At 44.3% G+C, this 20,835-nt stretch overlaps 1 protein-coding gene across 5 annotated transcripts in view; it reads left to right on the top strand.

Annotated features, from left to right (window-relative positions):
* LOC119660883 (calcium-dependent secretion activator) overlaps nucleotides 1-20,835 on the top strand; it is an 81,282-nt gene that overhangs the window by 10,213 nt on the left and 50,234 nt on the right. For all 5 annotated transcript variants that reach the window (XM_038069801.1, XM_038069802.1, XM_038069798.1 and 2 more), the window contains exons 4-7: nucleotides 4,370-4,537; nucleotides 7,031-7,206; nucleotides 14,786-14,871; nucleotides 14,934-15,079. In XM_038069801.1, the coding sequence (XP_037925729.1) occupies nucleotides 4,370-4,537; nucleotides 7,031-7,206; nucleotides 14,786-14,871; nucleotides 14,934-15,079 (576 nt within the window). The remainder of the gene's footprint in view (nucleotides 1-4,369; nucleotides 4,538-7,030; nucleotides 7,207-14,785; nucleotides 14,872-14,933; nucleotides 15,080-20,835) is intronic.

Raw genomic sequence — 20,835 nt, 5'->3', positions numbered from 1 at the left:
TTTATTCCAAGGAGTGGAACTGTTGATCAAAGGGTGGTATAGGTCCCAGGGCGAAACGTGGATTGGTACCCACGATGGAACGTAAAATATTGGAAACGCCTGCTGAACCAACACCAACAGTTCTGCTACCAACCCCTGTCTTAACCTCCACGTGGTGACCGCTGGGGGCTCTTTTTTAAAGAAAAGCTGCAAGTGGAGAAGGATGAAGGCTAGTCTTCCGCACTTAAAAACGGGACAAAGTGTACCAACTGGTCCTCCAGGATGGGGGTTGGGTAGGTTTGACAAGCCTCCATGAAAAACAACTCGTTACGAAGCTACAAAACAAGCTTTGTACTGATAAAGGGGGTAAGTCGCTCCTGAAATATATATTTACATTTGAAACTAAAAATGGTAGTTTGGAGGAAGCTATCCCTTGTCTATCAGAGCCAAAAACCTAATCTCTTACAAAAGAAACCTCGGACTGGATTGACAACACAACGACGTGTACAAAACAGGAGCTGCCAAGCAGCTAGTCAATACCCTGTCCCAATATAGGGCAAATGTAGCAGCGTTGGAAGAGCTACGTTGTACAGAGACCGGTTTCCTGGAGACGACCCACTACACCATATATCTTAATGGCCATCCGGTAAACCATGTGCTCACAGTAAGTTTCCCAGTCAGCCAAAAAATGAAACCTCCTGTTATCGGCTTTGAAAACATAAGCGCTTCCGAGGCAAATTTAGAAATATAAGACTCAGTAACGTTCACGACCCTACAGGGGAGACTGCAGGGTCGAAGAAGGATACCTTCTATAAGGCAGTTGAGCGAACCCTCGAAGCCTGTTCCCAGTATGATATCAAAATCATATTTGGAGATTTTAAGGGGACGGAACCCGTACCCTGGAAGTACCTGGTTTGTGCCGAAAGCGGTCCACAAACATACATGGGCCTCTCCAGACGGGACCACTTTGAACCAAATTGACCACGTGCTGATTGGACATCGTTACCTCTCTGCTTTGATGGATGTCAAAATAAATAGAGGGGTCAATATAGACGCAGATCACTATCTCGTTAGCATAGTGCTCCGGGCTTGAATTACAACACCACCTATATCCCCTTTGACAATTAGGTGAGAGTGAATACTGAAGCTATGAAATGGGATGCCGGAATAATCGCAGCTAACAGATGTCCTGGAGACGAAGCTTCAACAAATGGTCTTCACAATCAGCTGAAAAACGTTACCATTGCCATCCCTTACTATAATAACTTTCTATAAAATTTTCTCGTAACACACCAGGCAAAAATATGTGCCACCCAAAGCTGGTCTGTGAACACATACATAAAGGACCCGTACTCACATACCACTCCAGATTAACACACAACCAACATAACACCACCCACCCATAATAATGAACTCCCCAGGAAGGGTTATGCAGCCAACTAGATCAACATAGTCACTACACGTGCACTAAACAACCCCAAACCAATCTTAACAATCTCCTGTTCAGGAACATGAGACGAAGTCCTCACTGGCCACCCAATGGTGGAAATGGTCTTGAGAAGATTGACCGCTGTCGAGGACAGTAAAGTCGAAAACCGAATCTCGTAGATCCTCACACCAGCCTAAACGGCTTCCACCCGAGGAGGTTCACACTCAAAGATCTACACTGCAGACCTCCCTAAATATTCGTCTTGCCTCCCCAACACCACCCTGAACTTCCAAAAAACCACTTCTAAAACAAAAAACATAAGACGCACAACCCACACCCCTCTCCACCACCTTCAACTCTATCCATACAGAGTCATATCAAAACAATCAAGATAAATCTCGAGTTGATTGTCTCACATCCCAACACCATGCCCCTCACCCAACCACTGACTTCAACATACAACACACACATGGTGCCCCACCCCTTGAGAATGTAGCCAGGGTCCATGGCAGACTGTTTCTTGAATCATGTCATGGAGCAATCCATTCTGATGAGAATGTGGCATTTGATCATTGGTTTCCTAGAATCCTTTGAAAGACTCCGCCACCCTCAGGCATGCTAGAGATGTACGCGAGCTGATGACCTACCTGGAAGAAGAGCTCTACACGAGAATATTAACTTCATGTCTCCCAATAAAGAGCCCAGCTGGGGGGAAGAATGGCGTCACCCATGAAAGCATAGGTGACCCCGAACCATAACACAAATACGGCCACTAACATACTTGGCTTCACCCCGGCCAAATCAGCAACAAATCAGATGTTATCTCTGCGGCAATTGACAAGACTGACTAAGCTGTCCCTGACAATGTCCGAGGTCAGATAAAAGCAGTAGGTTCACTTTTGAGACCATTCAACATTATCAGCGGTCTAGGACAAGGGGATTCCCTATCATGCGTCCTCTTTAACCTGGCCCTGGAAAAAGTGATCCGTGATGCTGAGGTCATCAGGTACGGGAGGTACGCCATACTCTTTAAATCTACCACACTACTGGCCTATGCTGCCAATATGGACATCTTGCGAAGAATGACTCGAGAGAAGAAGAAGACTATAACTTTGAGACCGTTGATAACTTCTCCTATCTAGGGTCGAAAATCACAACCGATAACAGTTATGACGTTGAAATTCGCGCATTGCTGTTGGCTGCCAACAGAGCCTATTTCACTTTATAGGAGTTGTTCCCCTCGAAACGTCTCACCATATGGTCCAAGCTCTTACTGTACAAGACAATGATCTTGTCAGTCCTCATGTATTCCTCGGAGACTTGGGTTCTTAGCAAAAAAAATTGCGAACTCTTAGTCGTGTTCGAGAGAAGAATCCTCTGAAGAATTTTTGGCCCCCTACATGAGAATGGACAATTCCGTAGCCTACATAACGACGAAATCTATGAGCGATACCATGACCGTCCGGTCGTTGACAAAATCCGGCTCAATAGGTTACGGTGGGCGGGTCACTTAATCCGTATGGATGAGGATGATCCAACCCGGAAAGTCTATAAGGGCAATATCTATGGTAGAAAAAGAAGTCGAGGCAGACCCTGCCTAAGATGGAGCGATGGCGTAGGCCAGGACACCAGACAGCTTTTAGGGATATCAAATTGGTGGACCTCGACGCAAAACCGGGATCTCTGGAGTTGCTTATTAAAGCAGCGTTAGACCGGATACCGATTGTGGAACTGTTAGGCAGCGAACTTGTTTGGAAGATGTGTGCTCCACAACAACGGGGCGTCGCCGTTTCGGTTATGGAATTGGATTATCTAATATGGATTCAATGTGAGTCTTCAAGCCAAGAATGCTTCAAACCAATTAGTGAGCGAGTTTGTGTGCTTCGGATAAAACAAAGTTCAGCGGTGCTTAGCCCTTCTATGTACAATATATCGTCCAACAGAAGAAAGAGACAACCCTATAAAAGACGAATCTTGTTGGCTGCCCCAGATAACCACAGAAGAAAACGTGATCTTCCCCGGACGGGAGCACAGGCATAAAAACTGGCATTCTGAAATCGGAATTTCCGTGGGAATATTGAACCCATTAGGAACGGGGATTCCATATATCTTCTTCTGTAGCGTTTGTTTCGACCAGTAGCGGGGTTGGCTCACTTGGATCGATTGCACCATCTTTCTCGGTTATAGGACTGGTCTCAGCGACTCTGAAATCACCATCCAGTGGATCAAATCATCGTTGTTTTGGTCTGCTCTTTGGTGGTTCCCTAACGATTTCGGAGCTCAGGCCAATCGTAGTTAGTGAGTTGACGTTAGTGCGAATTACATAACCACCCTATGGTGGTTTAGCCCCATTTCGGTCGAGGATGTCCTAATTTCAAAAGGGATCATGACGTTTTACACCATTGTTCCACGCAAAATTTTTGTCTTCATTGCCGTAAGGTGCGATTCATTTTTGCCATAGTCAGTCAACATACAGAACTATAGAGGTCGACAAGGGGTTCGTTGGTGCATCGCTCACAAAAGGCCCCAGTGGCGCTGATGATTGAGGCAAGATCATAAGGCAGCTTTCCGTGCCTAAAAAGACCAATTCTCGTCAGGTCGTTGCCAATGGCTGTGATAGTGCCTGTTGCATTGGGGTTGGCCTACAAAAATTCTGAGTTGGTGAATGTGTCACTTGAGGTGATCATTCCTGAAACCTCTATGTTTATATTTGCCTAGAAACTACGATAGGCCGGTCACGTCGAATGTATAGACGGACTGGCGGTTTCCAGACAATTTTTGAGAGGAGGAGGTTGGGATAGGGGAACTCCATTGACAAAGCTAGTTAAAAGTTGTTAAGCTTTTAAATGGGATTCTATTGGCCGAGAGGAAGGTAGTGAATTCTTGGATCCTAATTTTTTTTATTCGAATGTAATTAATGGATTATAATTAATTGATTTCATTATTTTTTTTTTTTTATAGGAGCGACAAGAGCGTGAAGAAGAAGAGCGCAAGCGTCGCATACAATTATATGTTTTTGTATCTCGTTGTATATCTTATCCGTTCAATGCGAAACAACCGACAGATATGACCCGCAGACAAATTAAAGTTACAAAACACCAGTTAGAATCTATCATATCCAGATTTCAGGTAATTATTTTTTTTCCTTGTGAAAACGGAGTTGTCTAAAACAAATGGACGAGAAAAGTCGTTAAATTCGGATTTAAAAATTCAAAATGAAGGGGTTCAGGGGCCTAGTACCAAATCTACTACTACTTAAGGAACTAAAAAAATTAATGAAAATTATCTGATTGAAAACAAGAAGAAGAAGAAGAAAGAAAAAGATTTTAAGGGGAAATTGCAATTTTTTTGAAAATTTGGACAATTTTGAAGCCAGTGATGCTTATTTTTTCAAGATATTAGGTTGTTGCAAATGAAATGGCCGTTTTGGTACTAAAATTTATTTATTTAATCAAAATAGGTGCCAGTCGATTTCCTCAAGTTGGGCACAGTATTTCTGTGCAATTATCGTTTCTCCAGGTGCCAACAAAGAATAGTGGATAACTCCAGCTGTAGACCACCAAACAGTCACTATTACCTTCTTTGTATGGAGGCTCGGTTTTGGCATATGCGTTATACGTTCTTGGCTCTTTTCTATCCTTTCTTCCTCTCTATTCACTGTTATCACAACTATGATCAAAACTGAAATGACTCCTCGGTTGCTTGGTTGGAGCATGAGATCCAAGTTGGTGCTCCGTAACAGATAACGGGTCTAATCAGGGTCTTATACAGTGTCAGTTTGGTTTTGGTGCTGAGACCTACTGTCTTGCGAAGAAGATAGTAGATGTCACTGACTGCACCACGTGCCTTGCTGATAGCGTACTGAATCGGGAGTCCAACACTGTGTGCGTAAATGCATTCACCTACCCTACCCCCCAAAAAAAAAAAAAGCAGGTTGGATAATAGGGAAATGGGCCTGAAATTGCTTGCCTCGTTGGAGGTCCCTTTTTTCCGGATCGCAATAATTTTTGCGACTTTCCACGTGGATGGAAAGTAGCCGTCATTAATGCAGTTGTTGAAAACTGCTAATAAATACTTCAGTGAGGCTCTGGGGAGGTTCTTAATGACAAAGTTCGGGATTTCATCAGGCCCGGCTGACCTTTTACCGTTGAGGTTTCTGGTTAAGTCGGTGAGTTGAGGTAAACTCAGAAAATGTTGCGATTCCGATGGCTTAACTGAGGTGTTGGTTGTGGTGAATTTAGTTACCTTCTTGGAGCTCTCAGAGACGAAGGCCTTGATTGTTGAATCAACAATCGACGATATAGCCGGGTTGTTTTGAGGCGGACGGGAATTGAGCTGAGTCTCAAAAGATTCCGCAAGAACTTGCGCTTTCCTAGCGTCACTGCAGATGTGCTCCCCATTCTTGGAGAGAGCGATATTGCGGGACTTATGTTTGCCGGTTAGCCTGTTGATATGCTGAAACATATCTGGGCCGGGCTTAATATCTGCTAATTTCCTTGTCAGTTCTTTGTTGCGGAAATTCGCCACTCTTTGCCGAATTATTGTACTCAGACAATTAATTCGGGAAAGTAATGCTTTATACTCAGCATTAGCTTTATTTCCGTGCTTGTGGAAAATCCGTTTGAGTTTCCTACGCCATATTTGCCTGACTTTCATGTGGAGCATGATATCGTGAGGGACTGAGTTATATTGTATCTAACTCGTTGACTTTGATGAGCCTTGTATTTCTGCGTGTAGCAGTATTAATGGCATCAGTGGCCAAGGTGATGGCTTCGTCGATCTCCATGTCTGATAGATTGCGGTCAATTGCGAGTTTTTTCAAGTTCAGCCTTGGTGCAAGGTCTGACTTGAATTTGTCCCAGTCAGTGTGAGCGAAGGACCTTACGGTGGTCATCACTCGCTTTCGCAGTTGGGAGGACGAAGACAGTTTAAGTTGTACTGCGAAATGGTCAGACATGCCTGGTAGAGTAGTGCACGATATCACTTGAAAGTTCAGGGAAGTTTCCTCCGAAAGGAGGAAGTAGTCAATGGTTGATTGACTACTGGGTCTTGTCGGAGAATCTGGCAAGACCAAATCGGCATAGGCTGGCGAGTTTTTAAGCAGGGTTTCCCCATTTTTATTGACTGCCGTATCGCCCCAGGAGGTGTGCCTAGAGTTGAAGTCGCCACCGAAAATGAGGTACTTGTATTTTAACTGGAGATTGCCCAAGATCTTAAGATCTTGTCCCAGTTGCTCATTTCGAGAGTTGCATTTGATGCAGATGGAAACTACCAAAATCCGTCTACCATCAGTGGTTTTTACTATTGCCGCCGCGGCGGAAGAGGTCAGCAGGTTTTCAATGACGACTTCCTCAAATTCATAGGACTCCTTGATTAAATGTAGGAGTATTTATACTTCATTATCCGACACCAACAGCGCCAACTGGTGATGGTTTGATACAGCAAAATCGCAACTAACTTCACTTGATTGCCAAATCGGCCATTTCATGTGCAACAACCTAATATTTGAGTAAATTCGAAACTTTTCACGCTTTTATGGCTGAAATTGAATCATTATAAATATAAATATTTCCTATAAAAATTTTAATCATATTTCTTTAATTTCTTTTATAATTTTGACAGGCATTTCTCAAAGGTGAAACTCAAATAATGGCGGACGAAGCATTTCAAAATGCTGTACAAAGTTATCATGATGTGTTCCTGAAATCTGAGCGTGTAATGAAAATGGTTCAAGCTGGTGGTTGCTCATTAGTGGATTTTCGTGAAGTATTTCGAAATAATATCGAGAAAAGGGTTAGGTAGTGTTTCAAAATCAAATTTGGAAAAATTAATATAATTTTTAATTATTATTAATTTTTTAAATATATTTTTGCTAAGGAATTTTAATTCTGTGGTTATAAGGTATTTATACAAATTTAGCATTGGAAAATATGTTGTTATTAGCAAAAAAGGACACGAACTAGGTTCCGGACCAACCGCGTTTTAACGCGGCCCTTAGATTGATCGTCTTCAGCCCTTTATGTGTCTTCCAAACCTTTTTTCGCTCAAAACTGGTAAGTACATCTCCCTTCCCCTATCCCCCAAAAGCCTTGAAGAGAATCATTTTCCCGGCTTATGGAAAGAGGCTCTGATCATCCCCATTGACAAAAGTGGCGATCGTTCGCTTGCCGAGAATTACGGTCCTATTTCCCTCCTCTCCTCCTGTTCCAAAATCCTGGAAAGATATGTCAACGACTGGTTGTTCGCCCACTTTGGCCAACACATAGTGAAAGAGCAACATGGCTTCGTTAAACGTAGGTCCACTGCCTCCAACCTGCTTGACTTTACCAACTTTGTCGCCACTGTAAATCACAAGATACTTCTATTCAAACTCTCGTCCCTAAACGTTCCCATATCACTTGTTTTATGGCTTGCCTCTTACCTTTCCAACCGATCCTGCCGCGTCTCTTTTGACGGTTGTACTTCCCCCCCCCCTTCTCCCCCTCTTCTGGCGTCCCACAGGGATCTATTCTGGGTCCTTTGTTATTTTTGTTTTTTATTGACGATCTTCCTCCCCTCCTTACTTGTTTGCTCTATGCAGACGACCTTAAGCTGTTTTCCGCTATATCGTCGCCTATGGACTGTGTTTCCCTTCAATCTAACCTGGACACTCTGGTTTGTTGGTGCTCGACTAATGGTTTAACGCTAAACGTCAGAAAGTGTCACTCTATGTGCTACTCCCTAAAATCCTCACCCACTTCTTTCTCCTACTCTCTTAACGGACATTCCTTATCCAGACTCAGACTCAAGACCTCGGAGTCACTTTCGACAATAAGCTCCGCTTTGACACCCATTGCCTCAATGTCATCAATCGAGCAGCAAAATTGTTAAGCTTTATACTTCGCTCCTCCTCTGATTTTGACTCCATCCAACCCTCCTTAGCTCGCTTCAATTCCCTCGTAAGGAATACCCTCGAGTATTGCTCCGTGATCTGGTCACCCTCCCGTGACTGTGATTGTCTTGCCCTTGAAAATGTATAACGTAAATTCACCCGTTCCCTCTTCTTTAAGAAAAGCTTCTCTCGTGTGGATTACCCCTCCCGCCTCCGTTTTCTGAACCTTCCCTTTCTACAACAGCGTAGATCCTATCTGGATCCTATGCACATTCTTTAAACTTTCCTCGGGTCTGATGGACTGCTCCGCCGCTGACGAGATCATCTACCGTCCTGCGTATTATAACACACGTAGCGCAGACATTTTCAACGTGCCCTTCAGCCGGCAACTAGGTTTTGGCCCCACAATATTAGTCATCATCCTTGCTAGCGAAGAGTTAGCCTACGCTGCTTTTCCGCGCGCAATATGGGTGCCCGTTGAAGCTCAACTTGGCATCGATCATTCCTAGTTATCTAATCTTCGATTTTGAAACTATCCCGTGATTACCAACCCGGATTTTGACAATATTGTTTTCCTGCGATATGTAATAAGGACCGCCTGGTCCAATTTGACCATTTTAGGCCACGCTTTGACGGCATGAATGTTTTCACTTGTATACAGTCTTAGCGGTGCTTCACAACTACCACCACCGCCTGGTCGTCTGCAAAACCAATCAACGTTGCCTCCCTTGGCACGTGCAGACTGAGTAGAGTCATACATTATGTTCCACAGTGGGGACGCCAATACGGAGCCTTATAAAACAACTGCTGTCACAACATATTCCTTCGGTTCGTCGTTCATCTTCTACCAAAGAAGCCTCTCCGAGAGGTAACCCTCGATTATCAAAGCTAAGTAAATAGGGACACACAGTTCGCCGAGTTAAAGGCATTCCTGGCATCCAGCGTCACCACCCCTTATCTGCGATTTGTGCTAAGGGCTGTCTGGTATTCCGAGTACCTGTTGCTGCCTACAATGTGCCGATGGTTCACTGCCTTCTTCCCTTTACGCAGTAAGTAATTTGGGCCAGTTCCACAGTTCTTGCTGATATGGCCTTCTATTCCGTATTTTCTGCATTGATTTAACCTGTCATTTGGGACGGTATATGCCTCCGCAATATGGCCGAAACATCGCTTCAGTGCCACCTGCTCCCTAAGCTGACACATAACACAACCTATTCTTACTCTCCTTCTTGCTAACAGTTTGAGTACTGCCTCTATAGGTAAGCTGATGATGGCGGTTTGTGTTCCACCTCAGCGTTTTCATTGCTAATTCCTGTAGTCCGATAAGATCGAATTGCTTCTCTAAAGCTTTGCGAACCTCCTCCTCTGTAGTGATCTCATCTATGTCTTTGCGGATTATAGTGATCTCCGGCCTTTTAGCCCTTACGTTAGCTTTCTGTCCTTATGACTTTCCGATTTGGCTCAAGAATTCAAGATCTTCTCTCTTGGATCGTTTTGGGTCTGCTTTCACTCTCCTGAGGATGTCAGTGCATGACATTCATCTTCTTCCGACCGCTTCCTTTCCAGGTTCCACCTTTCTCCGGGCTTCCAGATCCGCTTTGAGAGGTCTACTTCCTTTTCTCGGAGTTTCGTCGGCAGTTTCATCGAATTCACGTGCTCCAGTTTTTTGGAAGTTGAGTCCTTTTTTTTCGGAGTTTGCTGGTCTGTTGGTTCATTCAACCTTTCGTGCAGCCTCTTCCCCGGTTTCTGCTTTTTCTTATTTTGAACAGGTGTTACTTTCATCTTTAGTCTTGCCGTACGCCGAAAGGGTGTCTCTTATCCTGGCCCTTATATTTTGGTGAATATTGCGGCACTCCTTTCTGAATTCACACAGCCCCATAATCCTTTTACCCAGGGCAATAAAGGCAGCTCCCGATTGGTTGTTGCCTCCAACTGTCTGGTGGTTCGAAGTCAAGGTTTCTTCCTCTTCGCAAACTTCCGCAACACACTTCTTACTGGAGGTCTCCGGGCTTGTGCCCGTATGGGCAAAAATCTTCGAAATATTGAGCATCCTCTGAACAGGTCTGTCAATGAAGCCAGTTCTAATCCCTGCTGTACGTTTGCAATATTAGGTGTCACAGTAGCCAAGGTTCCCACTACTGAGGCACTGCGGCCGTTGGATTTCGGCTGCCGAAAGCCAGTTGCTTACTGCCAAAAGCCGCCGGTACTGGGTTTCCGAAGCCTTGCATCGTAACTTTATTCCCCTTCTGTTCCTCCATGTTTGGTTTTCTTCCCGAGTATCCTTCCCATCGCAAATTTTTATTCACAAACAACTTTTTGTTCCCACCTCACCTCACATCTCTGGATGCGTACACAGGCATGCCCTTAACGTCTCCTTTTCCTTCCCTTATCTGCACGAAGGGACGCGCCTGATGGGCTGAAGGCAACATCCAAAGGTCCGCGTCACAGTGGTGATGCGTGTCGACACAACAAACCCGGCGGTGACAACCGAGACATTGTGATTTAGTGCGATTCAAGACTAGGGTCCACTAAGGTAGGCTTACCAGGCAAGACATTTCGGACTATTGCACAGGTGTGAAGGATGCCCGCTTTTTGCATCTCCATGTATAGTCCGGTCCTTAAATAGAGCGTTTTCAGGGCTTTGTGCAAATTTTACAGTCACTGAAAGTACGACTGGGACTACTTCAATCTTCTCTTCAAGTCCGCTTCCGCATTGGGACCTGCGGTAGGAGTCCAAAGGGTCTGTTTTTGTCTTTTTTTGTTGGTGGAAATCTTCAGAAGACACTGGCCTGGATACGCCCGCATATGGGACACTGGCCTGGACGCCATAAGCTATTAAATCACAGCCTGGAGTAAGCTCGCTCAAGCCTTTTCACCTTTTTTTCTCTACGCAGGATACATAACGGTGTTTTTCTCGTCTCCTCTGCCTTTGGCATCTTGCTCTGGATAACTACGATCATGCAGTTGATCGCATCCCAGTCCTCCTGGCAAGCTACCATTCTCTGCACGAGGTTTTCTGGTATCAGCATCTCGTCTAGACTCTCCTCTACGTTATTCCTCTCCTCCGTAAATCTTGGGCAGTGCAAGAATACGTGCTCTGGGTCCTCTGGGACTCCATGACAGTTTGGACAATCGGGTGAGGTATCCAGGTGAAACCTGTGCAGGTACTGGCGAAATCCCCCATTCACCGTGAGAAACTGGGTAAGATTATGATTAATTGCACCGTAGGAAACGGTGTCGTCTCTTCAACGACTCCTTGATGGCACGAATGCGCCTGTGTGTCCCGAGCGTTCCGAAAGCTCTGGCAATCTACCTACAGATCTGTGATAGTGATAGGCTTCGCATTGTATATATTCTTCATTTCATCTGTCAAGATATCAATCGGCATCACTCCTGAGATGACAAACGTTGCATCATCCGAGACAGGTCTAAAAGCAGAGCCCACCCATAAGACTGCTGTACCGTCGACATGATATTCCACAGCAGTGGGTCCAGTACGGAGCGACAAAAGCAGCTAAATAGGTGGGAATCCCAATCTTTGTCAGGCATTTCCGTATTAGGTTCCAATTGACCGATTTTAACGCAATCGTCAAGTCCAGTGTCATGTCAGCGAACATTTCCGGTCTGGTTTTCACGGCAATCTTAAGGGCCTTTTTTGGCACTCCGTTCAGGCCCAGACTTTACTGTTGCCTATTCTACCGCAAATCTCCAGTAAACCCTCTCTGGTGACTGGTGGTGGAGTTCGCTGGAAGTTGTCGGTGCCTCTCTCTTGCTGGGGGGGATCCCTAGATTATTTTCAACAAAAGAGCAAGGTACGTGATCTGCGGAGACGAACGATCTCCGAACCATCGTGTTTATGTCCGCCTCTGAGCAGAGCTCTTTAAAGCTTTCCCTCTTGCTTCGCTGAATGGGTAAATTTGAGGTTTTGTCGGGTTTCTTTATATGCGTGCCCTTTTCGCCCTCTGATCGATCTTGCCTACCGCGCTTTCCAAGGCATGGACGCGCTGCCTTCACTGGTAATAGTATTGTGGCTGTTGGAGTACCGCCATTAGCTCTTCTCGAATTGACCCCGTAAATTCTTCTAACTCGAATTGTTCTTTCAAGGCAGAACGTGAGATTTCCTTTCTGGGTTCCTCGGATTCTGTTCACATTTCCGCTCAGGTCCTGTAAGTGGGGATAAGCTTTGGCCTCTTTGAGTATCTACGCATAAGACAGAGCTAGTGATGATTATGGCCTCTGGGCTTTCCTTTTTGCCTTTTTGTTGGTAACTTTGATACATTTAGTGTTTTCGTTCACCTTGGGTTTCCCTACTTTAGCCGACGTTCGCACTTTGGTCATGTTTTTTCCCCTTCTGAGCTTTTAGTTCCGCTTTTCGGACCCGCCTGTTCCGTTTTTTTCTCTTAGGGGTGTGTGGTTTCCTAGGGGATCCCCCTCGTTTTGCGGTTCTCTCTTATTCGTCCGTATTTTAATGATAGTTAAGCATCATTGGGTGGCCTGTGACCGTCTGTCTGTCTGTCATACGCATTTTTCTCAAAACAGCACATCATTCTACGTGAAATTTAAAGGAGAGGGAAGTTTTCATCAATTCAAAAGGGATGCAATTTTTTTTTCAACGAATATTGCCTTGTGGGGTATCAAATGAAAGGTCTTGATTAGTACTTTTCAAAGCTGGTTTCATTTCTGACATTTAATGCACAAGGAGGGAGGGGGGGTTTTATAGACTTTCCTTATTGGACTAAATATTGTCGACAACCAAGCAAGAGACGCATTAATCTTTCTCTCTTCAGCCCACCACCAACATTCTGGTGGTATGAAAGATTTTGTTGATATTTTATGTATGAATAGCTGAGTACACGATGGTCCCAACTATACATAGCTCATAGTGTATGTATGTTGAATATACACGATACTCAATTCAATGTGGGACGGACATTTTATCCCGTGCGAAGTAGTAATTTAACGTGAATGTGACCCACTACAACTTTGCTAATAATGATACGGTTTCCACCAAACTTTTCAATATGATACTCGCTACCCTCGCTGCAAAATTTTGTGGATCTAGGATGAACTTGAAGGGGGTTCACAGTAAATTTTCACAATATAATTTTGTTTTCAACAAAACCTTAAAAATTTTACCAGCGATGAATGTGCTCCCAGCCTAAAAAAAGCTTGAAATTCTCGCTCAAAGCCTAAAGAAACATGTCTGGCCGGTTGGTCGAATAATTTTTCATTCGATCACCGGCCGCCTGAACAGTTATAACTGAAAGACCAAGTGCATCCACGTTATGACTGCCGGCCTAATGCGGACTCTTCCGGCTAACTGACAGGCCGAATTGGGCGTTGATGCCGAGCTTTAGCATGCTACCCGCGAGACTTTCATACATCGCCAGACAGAAGGACTACTTTATTCATACTCGTGTTATTGGTGTTCATGTTAACTATGTATGTTTACGTTCCTTTCCTTCCCCTGCCTGAGCCTTTTATGAATGGCTCCTGTCACCTTAATACTCCACGATATCCTCCAGGGATAAAAGTATTGCGGCTATAGCTTCCAATTCCTCTTTGTGCACTACAGACCTCAGCTAAATAATAAATGTCTCCTCTCTCTTGTTGGAAAATCTTAGGAGGTACGATGAACTTTCGTGTCTAGTCAATGGAGGCGAGGTTGGTAACCTCCATGTCCATTCAGAAATTCTGTCAATTCAAGGCTTATGTCAAGCAACCTTGGGATATTTGGAAAGATTTTGTACGTCCAACGATCCTTCCTTTTTTCATTTGTAAGTTCAATGGCAGTGACATCTTTCGGGAGGCGCAGCATAATGACTCAGTTGTACACGATCATTCAGAATAGAGGGGCCAAGGGAAGAACTTTGTTGGACACCACACCTTTTTGATATGCTTTTGATCGTTTATATGAGTCACTGCAGTCCCACTCGGTACTAGATCTGGCTCGCTTAGTTCGGGTTCACATTGCTCTTGGTGGATCTAGAGGCTCTCAAATCATCATTTATCATATCAAGTCATCTTAAGTAGTTGGCTCTCGTCAGTGCAAATTACATGACCGTATAATCGAAGGTGCCTATCTATACCGATCCTCATTTGGGATGGGATTGATCTAGAGTAACGTTTTCGTTTCCACTAACGCGAGGCGAAGTTCATTGTTTTTTATGCCCGGCTAGAACGCAGACCCATAGAGACCGGCATGGAAACGAAAAGTGATTAAGAGGAAGCTGCGCTGATATCTGAAGTAATTTCATGGCGCAGTTAATTATTGGTTGAGAACACAATTTGGAATGGCTCAATTCTGAACAGGTCACTGTTAGTGACAGTAGTCCTTTCGATTTTATTGGGCTTAGTTGCCAAAACAAGGTGTTTCCTTCAGGTTTAGTCGTACACCATGATGAGCCTCAAAATAATATCGTTATGACCACTGGGTTGAAATTTCTAGCGAATATTGTTTGACCACTTTTATTGTGTATAATCGTCTGTTTCATTTTTGCAATCAGATCACTTCCAGAAATCGATGGTTTAAGCAAAGAAACAGTGCTGACTTCGTGGATGGCTAAATTTGATTGTATTCTAAAAGGAACAGGTAATTAGATACTTTGTTTTCTAATCATATCTAAATACCTTTCACTATTTGAAAATTATCAGGTGATGAGGACTCAAAACGACCGCCACGAATGCAGCAAGCATTGAATACAGAGTTAATTCTAACAAAAGAGCAATTGTATGATATGTTTCAACAAATTCTAGGAGTTAAAAAATTTGAACACCAAATACTCTATAATGCTCTTATGGTGAGTATTGTACATGTTTTATAAGACTTTATATAAATTTTGCAATATTTTGACGCACTTTCGACAGCACACTGCTATATGAGGTGAATCAGAGTTTCGATTCGCAAAGGAAACGCCCATATTCTGTTGTAATTAATTCCCTGGCAGTTTTGAATGCGTGCAACTCCGTCCGAGCGGAGAGAGTTAAGGTTAGGCCTCATGAAATTAGCTAGAAATTACAACGGAATTGGCGCTGGTGGTTGATACCTCACTGGCGGATTTTTCAGGGTCGATGAACGTTTCTCTCCCTGTAGGAATTCTTTGGCGATCAGGCTGGTGGTAGCATCATTCGAGCACCTCAAAACGAGAGCGAAGGGGAACCAAGGAATCTCCATTGAATTTTGGAAGCGCCTCGACATGACTTCTCGGCCAGCTTGGATCAATCGTGGCTCGCAATAGAGCACCTATCATCCCAAACCTGGCGAGCGTAGGTCCGTAGGCTTTCAAATGCATCGCGATTGCATGGTTTGCCTTAAAACCAGCCTCCTCGTATTTATCTCGGGATACATTATAAGAACCATCACCTCGCATCGGGCTATCGTAGAAACCCGCAAGCGCGTGCCAATAGAACAGTTCAATGTAGCTACATCTTACTGCTGACAGACGGCTCAATCACTTTTTGCGACTCTCCCTAGTTTAAGGAACGCACTGGGTTAGCCTCACTGGTCATTCTCGATGTTCCCTATCTGCAGCGCATTCGAAATACAGATATTAATCTAAAACCGGTCATATCATAATGTCAAAATTTTAACGAACGTAAATTAGAGATCTGTCAAAACCCATTCTCGCCCCAAATCGTTTGGCTTGTTTGAATACTTGAGATTGCGAGCTGATGTTTCCAACATCTCACTTTTCCCTTGCTTACACCGCTTCGCAAAAATAAATTTCGAATGACGTTTCCTACGACATTTGTTTGACATTTCCTATGGTAAATTCGGTTGTTACCGAATTTTCTGTGTTTGACGAAAGTTTAACGAAACTCTCGTAGTCCTCTACGAGAGTTCACAACGTACGTCCAATACGTTCACCGGGAAATTAAAGGTATGACCATGGATTAAATCATTGCCTATAGTGACGTTGGATATCTGCTCAGTTTGAGGCGAAGATTTTTGAGCGACAGCTACGGAAATAGTCGAAAGTATCAAAATTTAAGGGAGATTCTGTTCGTCCTCTCAACTGAAAAGAATTCTACATGTTATCCGTATGGATGAGGATGATCCCACCCGGAAAGTCTATAAGGGCAATATCAATGGTAGAAAAACAAGACGAGGCAGACCCTGCCCAAGATGGAGCGATGGCGTAGGTCAGGACGCCAGACAGCTTTTAGGGATATCGAATTGATGGACCTCGGCGCAAAACCGGGATGTCTGGAGTTCCTCATTAAGGCAGCCCTAGACTGGATATAGGTTGTTGCGCCGTTGATGATGATAGTCCAGCGCATAGTAGAGCGTGTTGTAGGCAAACAATTTTTAGAAAATAAGGGCCGAAAATCGCCAAATAGCAAGCCGACCCCGCTTGTGAACGGAACAAAGGGGGATAAAAAAGAAGGAGGAGACAGGATTTGAATTATCCGAAAAACCAAAGTAAAGCCCACGCTATTTGCTTCGAAGTTGGCTAGTGAGATTCACTATAAACCGGGAAATTCGTGCAGTTCTGAAGCAGTCCGCCCTTTCGCAGTTCTCAAAACTACCGAAAACGAAAAACACATCAATTGCAAATGGCGTGAAGTGTCAAACATACACTGCGGTTTAAAACCCTTTTGGTCTCACGCTCGCAATTCTCGTAATCCAACTCAATCTCTCCCTTTTTCTATCAGCTTCGCTGACTCCCACTGCTAGCTCCCCACAACAATCCTGCGACCTTCTCTACACCTACTTCTCTTCAGTGTTTTCTCCCTCGAGTCCTCCACCCTCTATACCTTTCATAACTGCAGACTCTTCAGAATCTCTAGCCATTCCCCTCCTTACGCCTTTCTTGGTTGAGTTTCTCATTGGTAATCTTGACCCCAATGTCGGATCTGGCCCCGATTGGCTTCTTAATCTCTTCCTCCTTAACTGTAGAAAACGCAGTTCCCTCCTCCTACTCCCCCCATCTACAACGAAAGCCTAGATCAATGCTACTTTTCCCGTCTCTGGAAAGAGGCCCTTATCATTTCTATCCTCAAGAGCGAAGACCCTTCTCTTTCTGTGAACTACAGCCCCATTTCCCTTCTCTCCTATTGCTCCAAAATCCTAGAAAGATACGTCAACGATTGGTCGACCGCGCACTTCGGTCACCTCATTGCTAAAGAGCAGCATGGTTTCGTGAAACATAGATCAACGGCTTCAAATCTTCTGGTCTTTACCAACTTTTTTGCTAAATGCTTGAATTCACGACAGGTACATGCTATTTATACCGCTTTCTCCAAAGCTTTTGACACCGTTGACCATCACATTCTCCTCTCTAAACTTTCATTACTAGACTTCCCTCCTTCAGTCATCTCCTGGCTTTCCTCCTATCTCTCATACTGTTTGCCTCTGTTTCGTCTCCGTTGGATTGTGCTCTCTTACAGACCAACCTTGATAATTTAGCCCGTTGGTGTTCGGTCAACAAGCTAACACTGAATGTCAAGAAATGCCACTGGATGCGCTATTCCCTCAAACCCGCCCCAACATCGTTTTCCTATTCTCTCAGAAGACAACCCTTTTCACTACTGACCTCCTTCAAAGACCTGGGTGTAATATTCGACGATGAACTTCGTTTCAACTCCCACTTCGTTGACATCATCAATAGAGCTTCCAAAATGGTTTTATCCTACGTTCCTCCTCCGACTTTACCTCAATCCAGCCCTCCTTAACACACTTCAATTTTCTTATCAGAAACATCCTTGAATATTGCTGTGTAGTCTGGTCCCCCTATCGGATCCGTGACTGCCGCGCTTTTGAAGCTGTACAACGCAAATTCACCCAAACCCTCTTTTACAAAAAGAGCCTTCCACGGGTTGATTATCCATCACGACTCCGCACCCTCAATCTCCCCTCCCTACAGCAACGCCATATCTTCCTTGATATGTGTACTCTTTTTAAACTCTGCAATGGTCTGATGGACTGCTCCGCCAACTCGGATATTACTTCCCGTATCGCCTGGTCTCATAACACACGTAGTGCGGACATTTTTGATGTACCCTTCGCGGAGCTCGAGATTTAATTTCACTCTCCGATCCCGAGGTTTTGCCGGTCTTACAATGCTCTACAGCTTGGGTCCTTTGACTCTATGTCCCTCTCTAGCTTTAAGCGTAAAATATGCGATTCACTTGCTCCTCCCTCTGAGGACAATATGTAATAAGAAATTTGCTTTCTGTGTATTGTCCTCGTTAAATAAATAAATAAATAAATAAATTAATCTGCATTTCTGAAACCTGGCTGGATGACAGGATTTTAGATTCTGAGCTCCTCGAAGGTTACTCTGTCTTTCGTTGTGACAGAGACTGCGTTGCGCTTGGCAATACAACTGGCGGAGGTGCCCTAATAGCTGTTAAGTCCCCTCTTCGTGCCGAAATCATCTTTTCCTCCTCTTCCTCCTCCTCCTACGATTCTGTTACCATACGTGTCCTTCCGCCAAACCTATGTCCCTTTATCATATCTTGTGTATATTTTCCCTGCCTAAGCCCGCCTTCTCTGTACGAGGATTTCTTCGACAGATTATCAGAGGCCCTAATCGTTTTATTTCCCTCACTTCCTTTCATCCTCTGTGGTGACTTTAATCTTCCTATGCTCTCCTGGCCCGTTAATCCTGGCCTTCCCTCCCTCCCTAATAACTCGACCCACCCTTCCCTTCCTCTATCCACTTTCATGTACACCTGTGGGGCCCTCCAATTTAACCTTTCTAGAAACCACTTAGATCGCACTCTTGACCTTGTCCTCTCTAACCTTCCTGTACGTTATCTTTCCCAATCCCTTCATGGTCCGTTTTACGTTGCCCCTGACGCCCATCATCCTGCTCTCGAGTTCGATGTTCAGATATCCCGACTCCGCTCTCCTGTCGCTATACGGTCAACATGATTAGCATCCTACAAATCAATATGCACCGGAGTGCAACCGCTCACGAGTTGCTAGCGCAGTTCGCTGCGGAGACCAAAGCTGATTTAGTACTCATCAGTGAGCAGTACCGAAACAAGGGCCCAGTTTCATGGCACCCAGACATATCAGGTACCGCTGCCATCTGGGTTCGGGACAGCACCCTCCTGGGCGTTCTTGCCCAAGGCCGAGGGGACGGCTTTGTCTGGATTCGGTGTTCAGGGATAACGTTTTTTAGTGTCTATCTTACGCTGAATGAGACGATGCCGGACTTTCGTCGGAGGCTTCAGGCTTTGGAGGACACTATCTTAAGCACGGATGGGCGGATTCTGTGGATTGTCCTCATTAAATAAATAAATAAATAAATAAACAAACTATGATCCGTTGCCTATCGCAAAAGTTCAATTTTCGAACTTTTTTTTGCGGGCTAGCTTATTTTGCTTCATACAGGGTGCGGCAGCATAACTTCCTTTTTTAAAATGCGCGCCACTCAGTTAGTTGATGTCATAGCGAAGCGCTAGTGGTTTCGTTCAAGAGGGGGTACTGTAAAGTTTTGTCCCGACACGGTTCAGTCGCCATCATGCGTTGGAATAGTGAGGAGCGTGCCTTTGCCCTTGGACAATCCGATCGTTCTGTGAGAAGAATTCTTTGTGATGATCTTCATTTTCATCCCTATAAGATGGCGATAGCGCAGGAACTTTCAGAACGTGACTTCAATTCTCGGATGAACGCGTGTGAGCTTCTTCTTGATGTCGTTCCCGAGGGTGCTATTGTTTTTTTGTAGCGATGAAGCCCATTTTCATTTGTGTGAGTCGGTTAACAAACAAAACATGCGCTACTGGGCTGACACCAACCCTCGAGAATTGCATCAAAAGCCTTTGCATACACTCAAAGTCACAGTGTGGTGTGCAATTTTCTCAGCTGGAATTATTGGTCCCTGGTTTTTTGAGGAAAATGAGGTTACAGTGACAGTGAATTCGGACCGGTATGTAAACATGCTACAGAATTTTTTTTCCCACGGCTAGAAAATTTGGATTTGGGGGACACTTGGTTCTAACAAGACGGTACAACAGCACACACTTCAAGAGCATCTATGGCTGTTTTGAGGGAACACTTTCCAGAGCGCCTTATCTCAATTAGAGGCGATTTGGAATAACCGGCACGCTCTCCCGATCTGTCCCCTTGTGATTTTTTTCTATGGGGTTTTTTTAAATCCCGTGTTTATGTGAACCGTCCAAGAATTCTACAAGATTTGAAGACCAACATTCAAGAAGAAATTGCCAACATAACACCTGCTATGCTAACATGAGTCATGATAAACGCCAGAAATCGGTTTCACGCAATTTATGGAGGATGGGGGACGTCACCTAACAAAAACAAATAAAAACTTTAGACATGTACCTACATTATAAAAAATAAATAAATATTTTTCGATGCATACAATAGTTTTTATTGAGTTTTGAAAAAAAGGAAGTTATGCTGCCGCACCCTGTACAAGACCGTGTAATGAACTTCATTTGACAGCTGTCTTCCTGCCCACGCACGCATTCATTCCGCTGTTGTTTTTCCAGCTTAAATCGGAAATATGGGTACAATCAATTTATATACGTGCATTTATGAGTATAATATTCGGTAATGGGCAATGTTTGTTTGTTTAGGATG

Source organism: Hermetia illucens, chromosome 7 (genome assembly GCF_905115235.1).
Source record: "Hermetia illucens chromosome 7, iHerIll2.2.curated.20191125, whole genome shotgun sequence".
In the NCBI taxonomy this organism is placed as follows: domain Eukaryota; kingdom Metazoa; phylum Arthropoda; class Insecta; order Diptera; family Stratiomyidae; genus Hermetia; species Hermetia illucens.
This window is presented reverse-complemented; position numbering and strand designations above follow the sequence as displayed.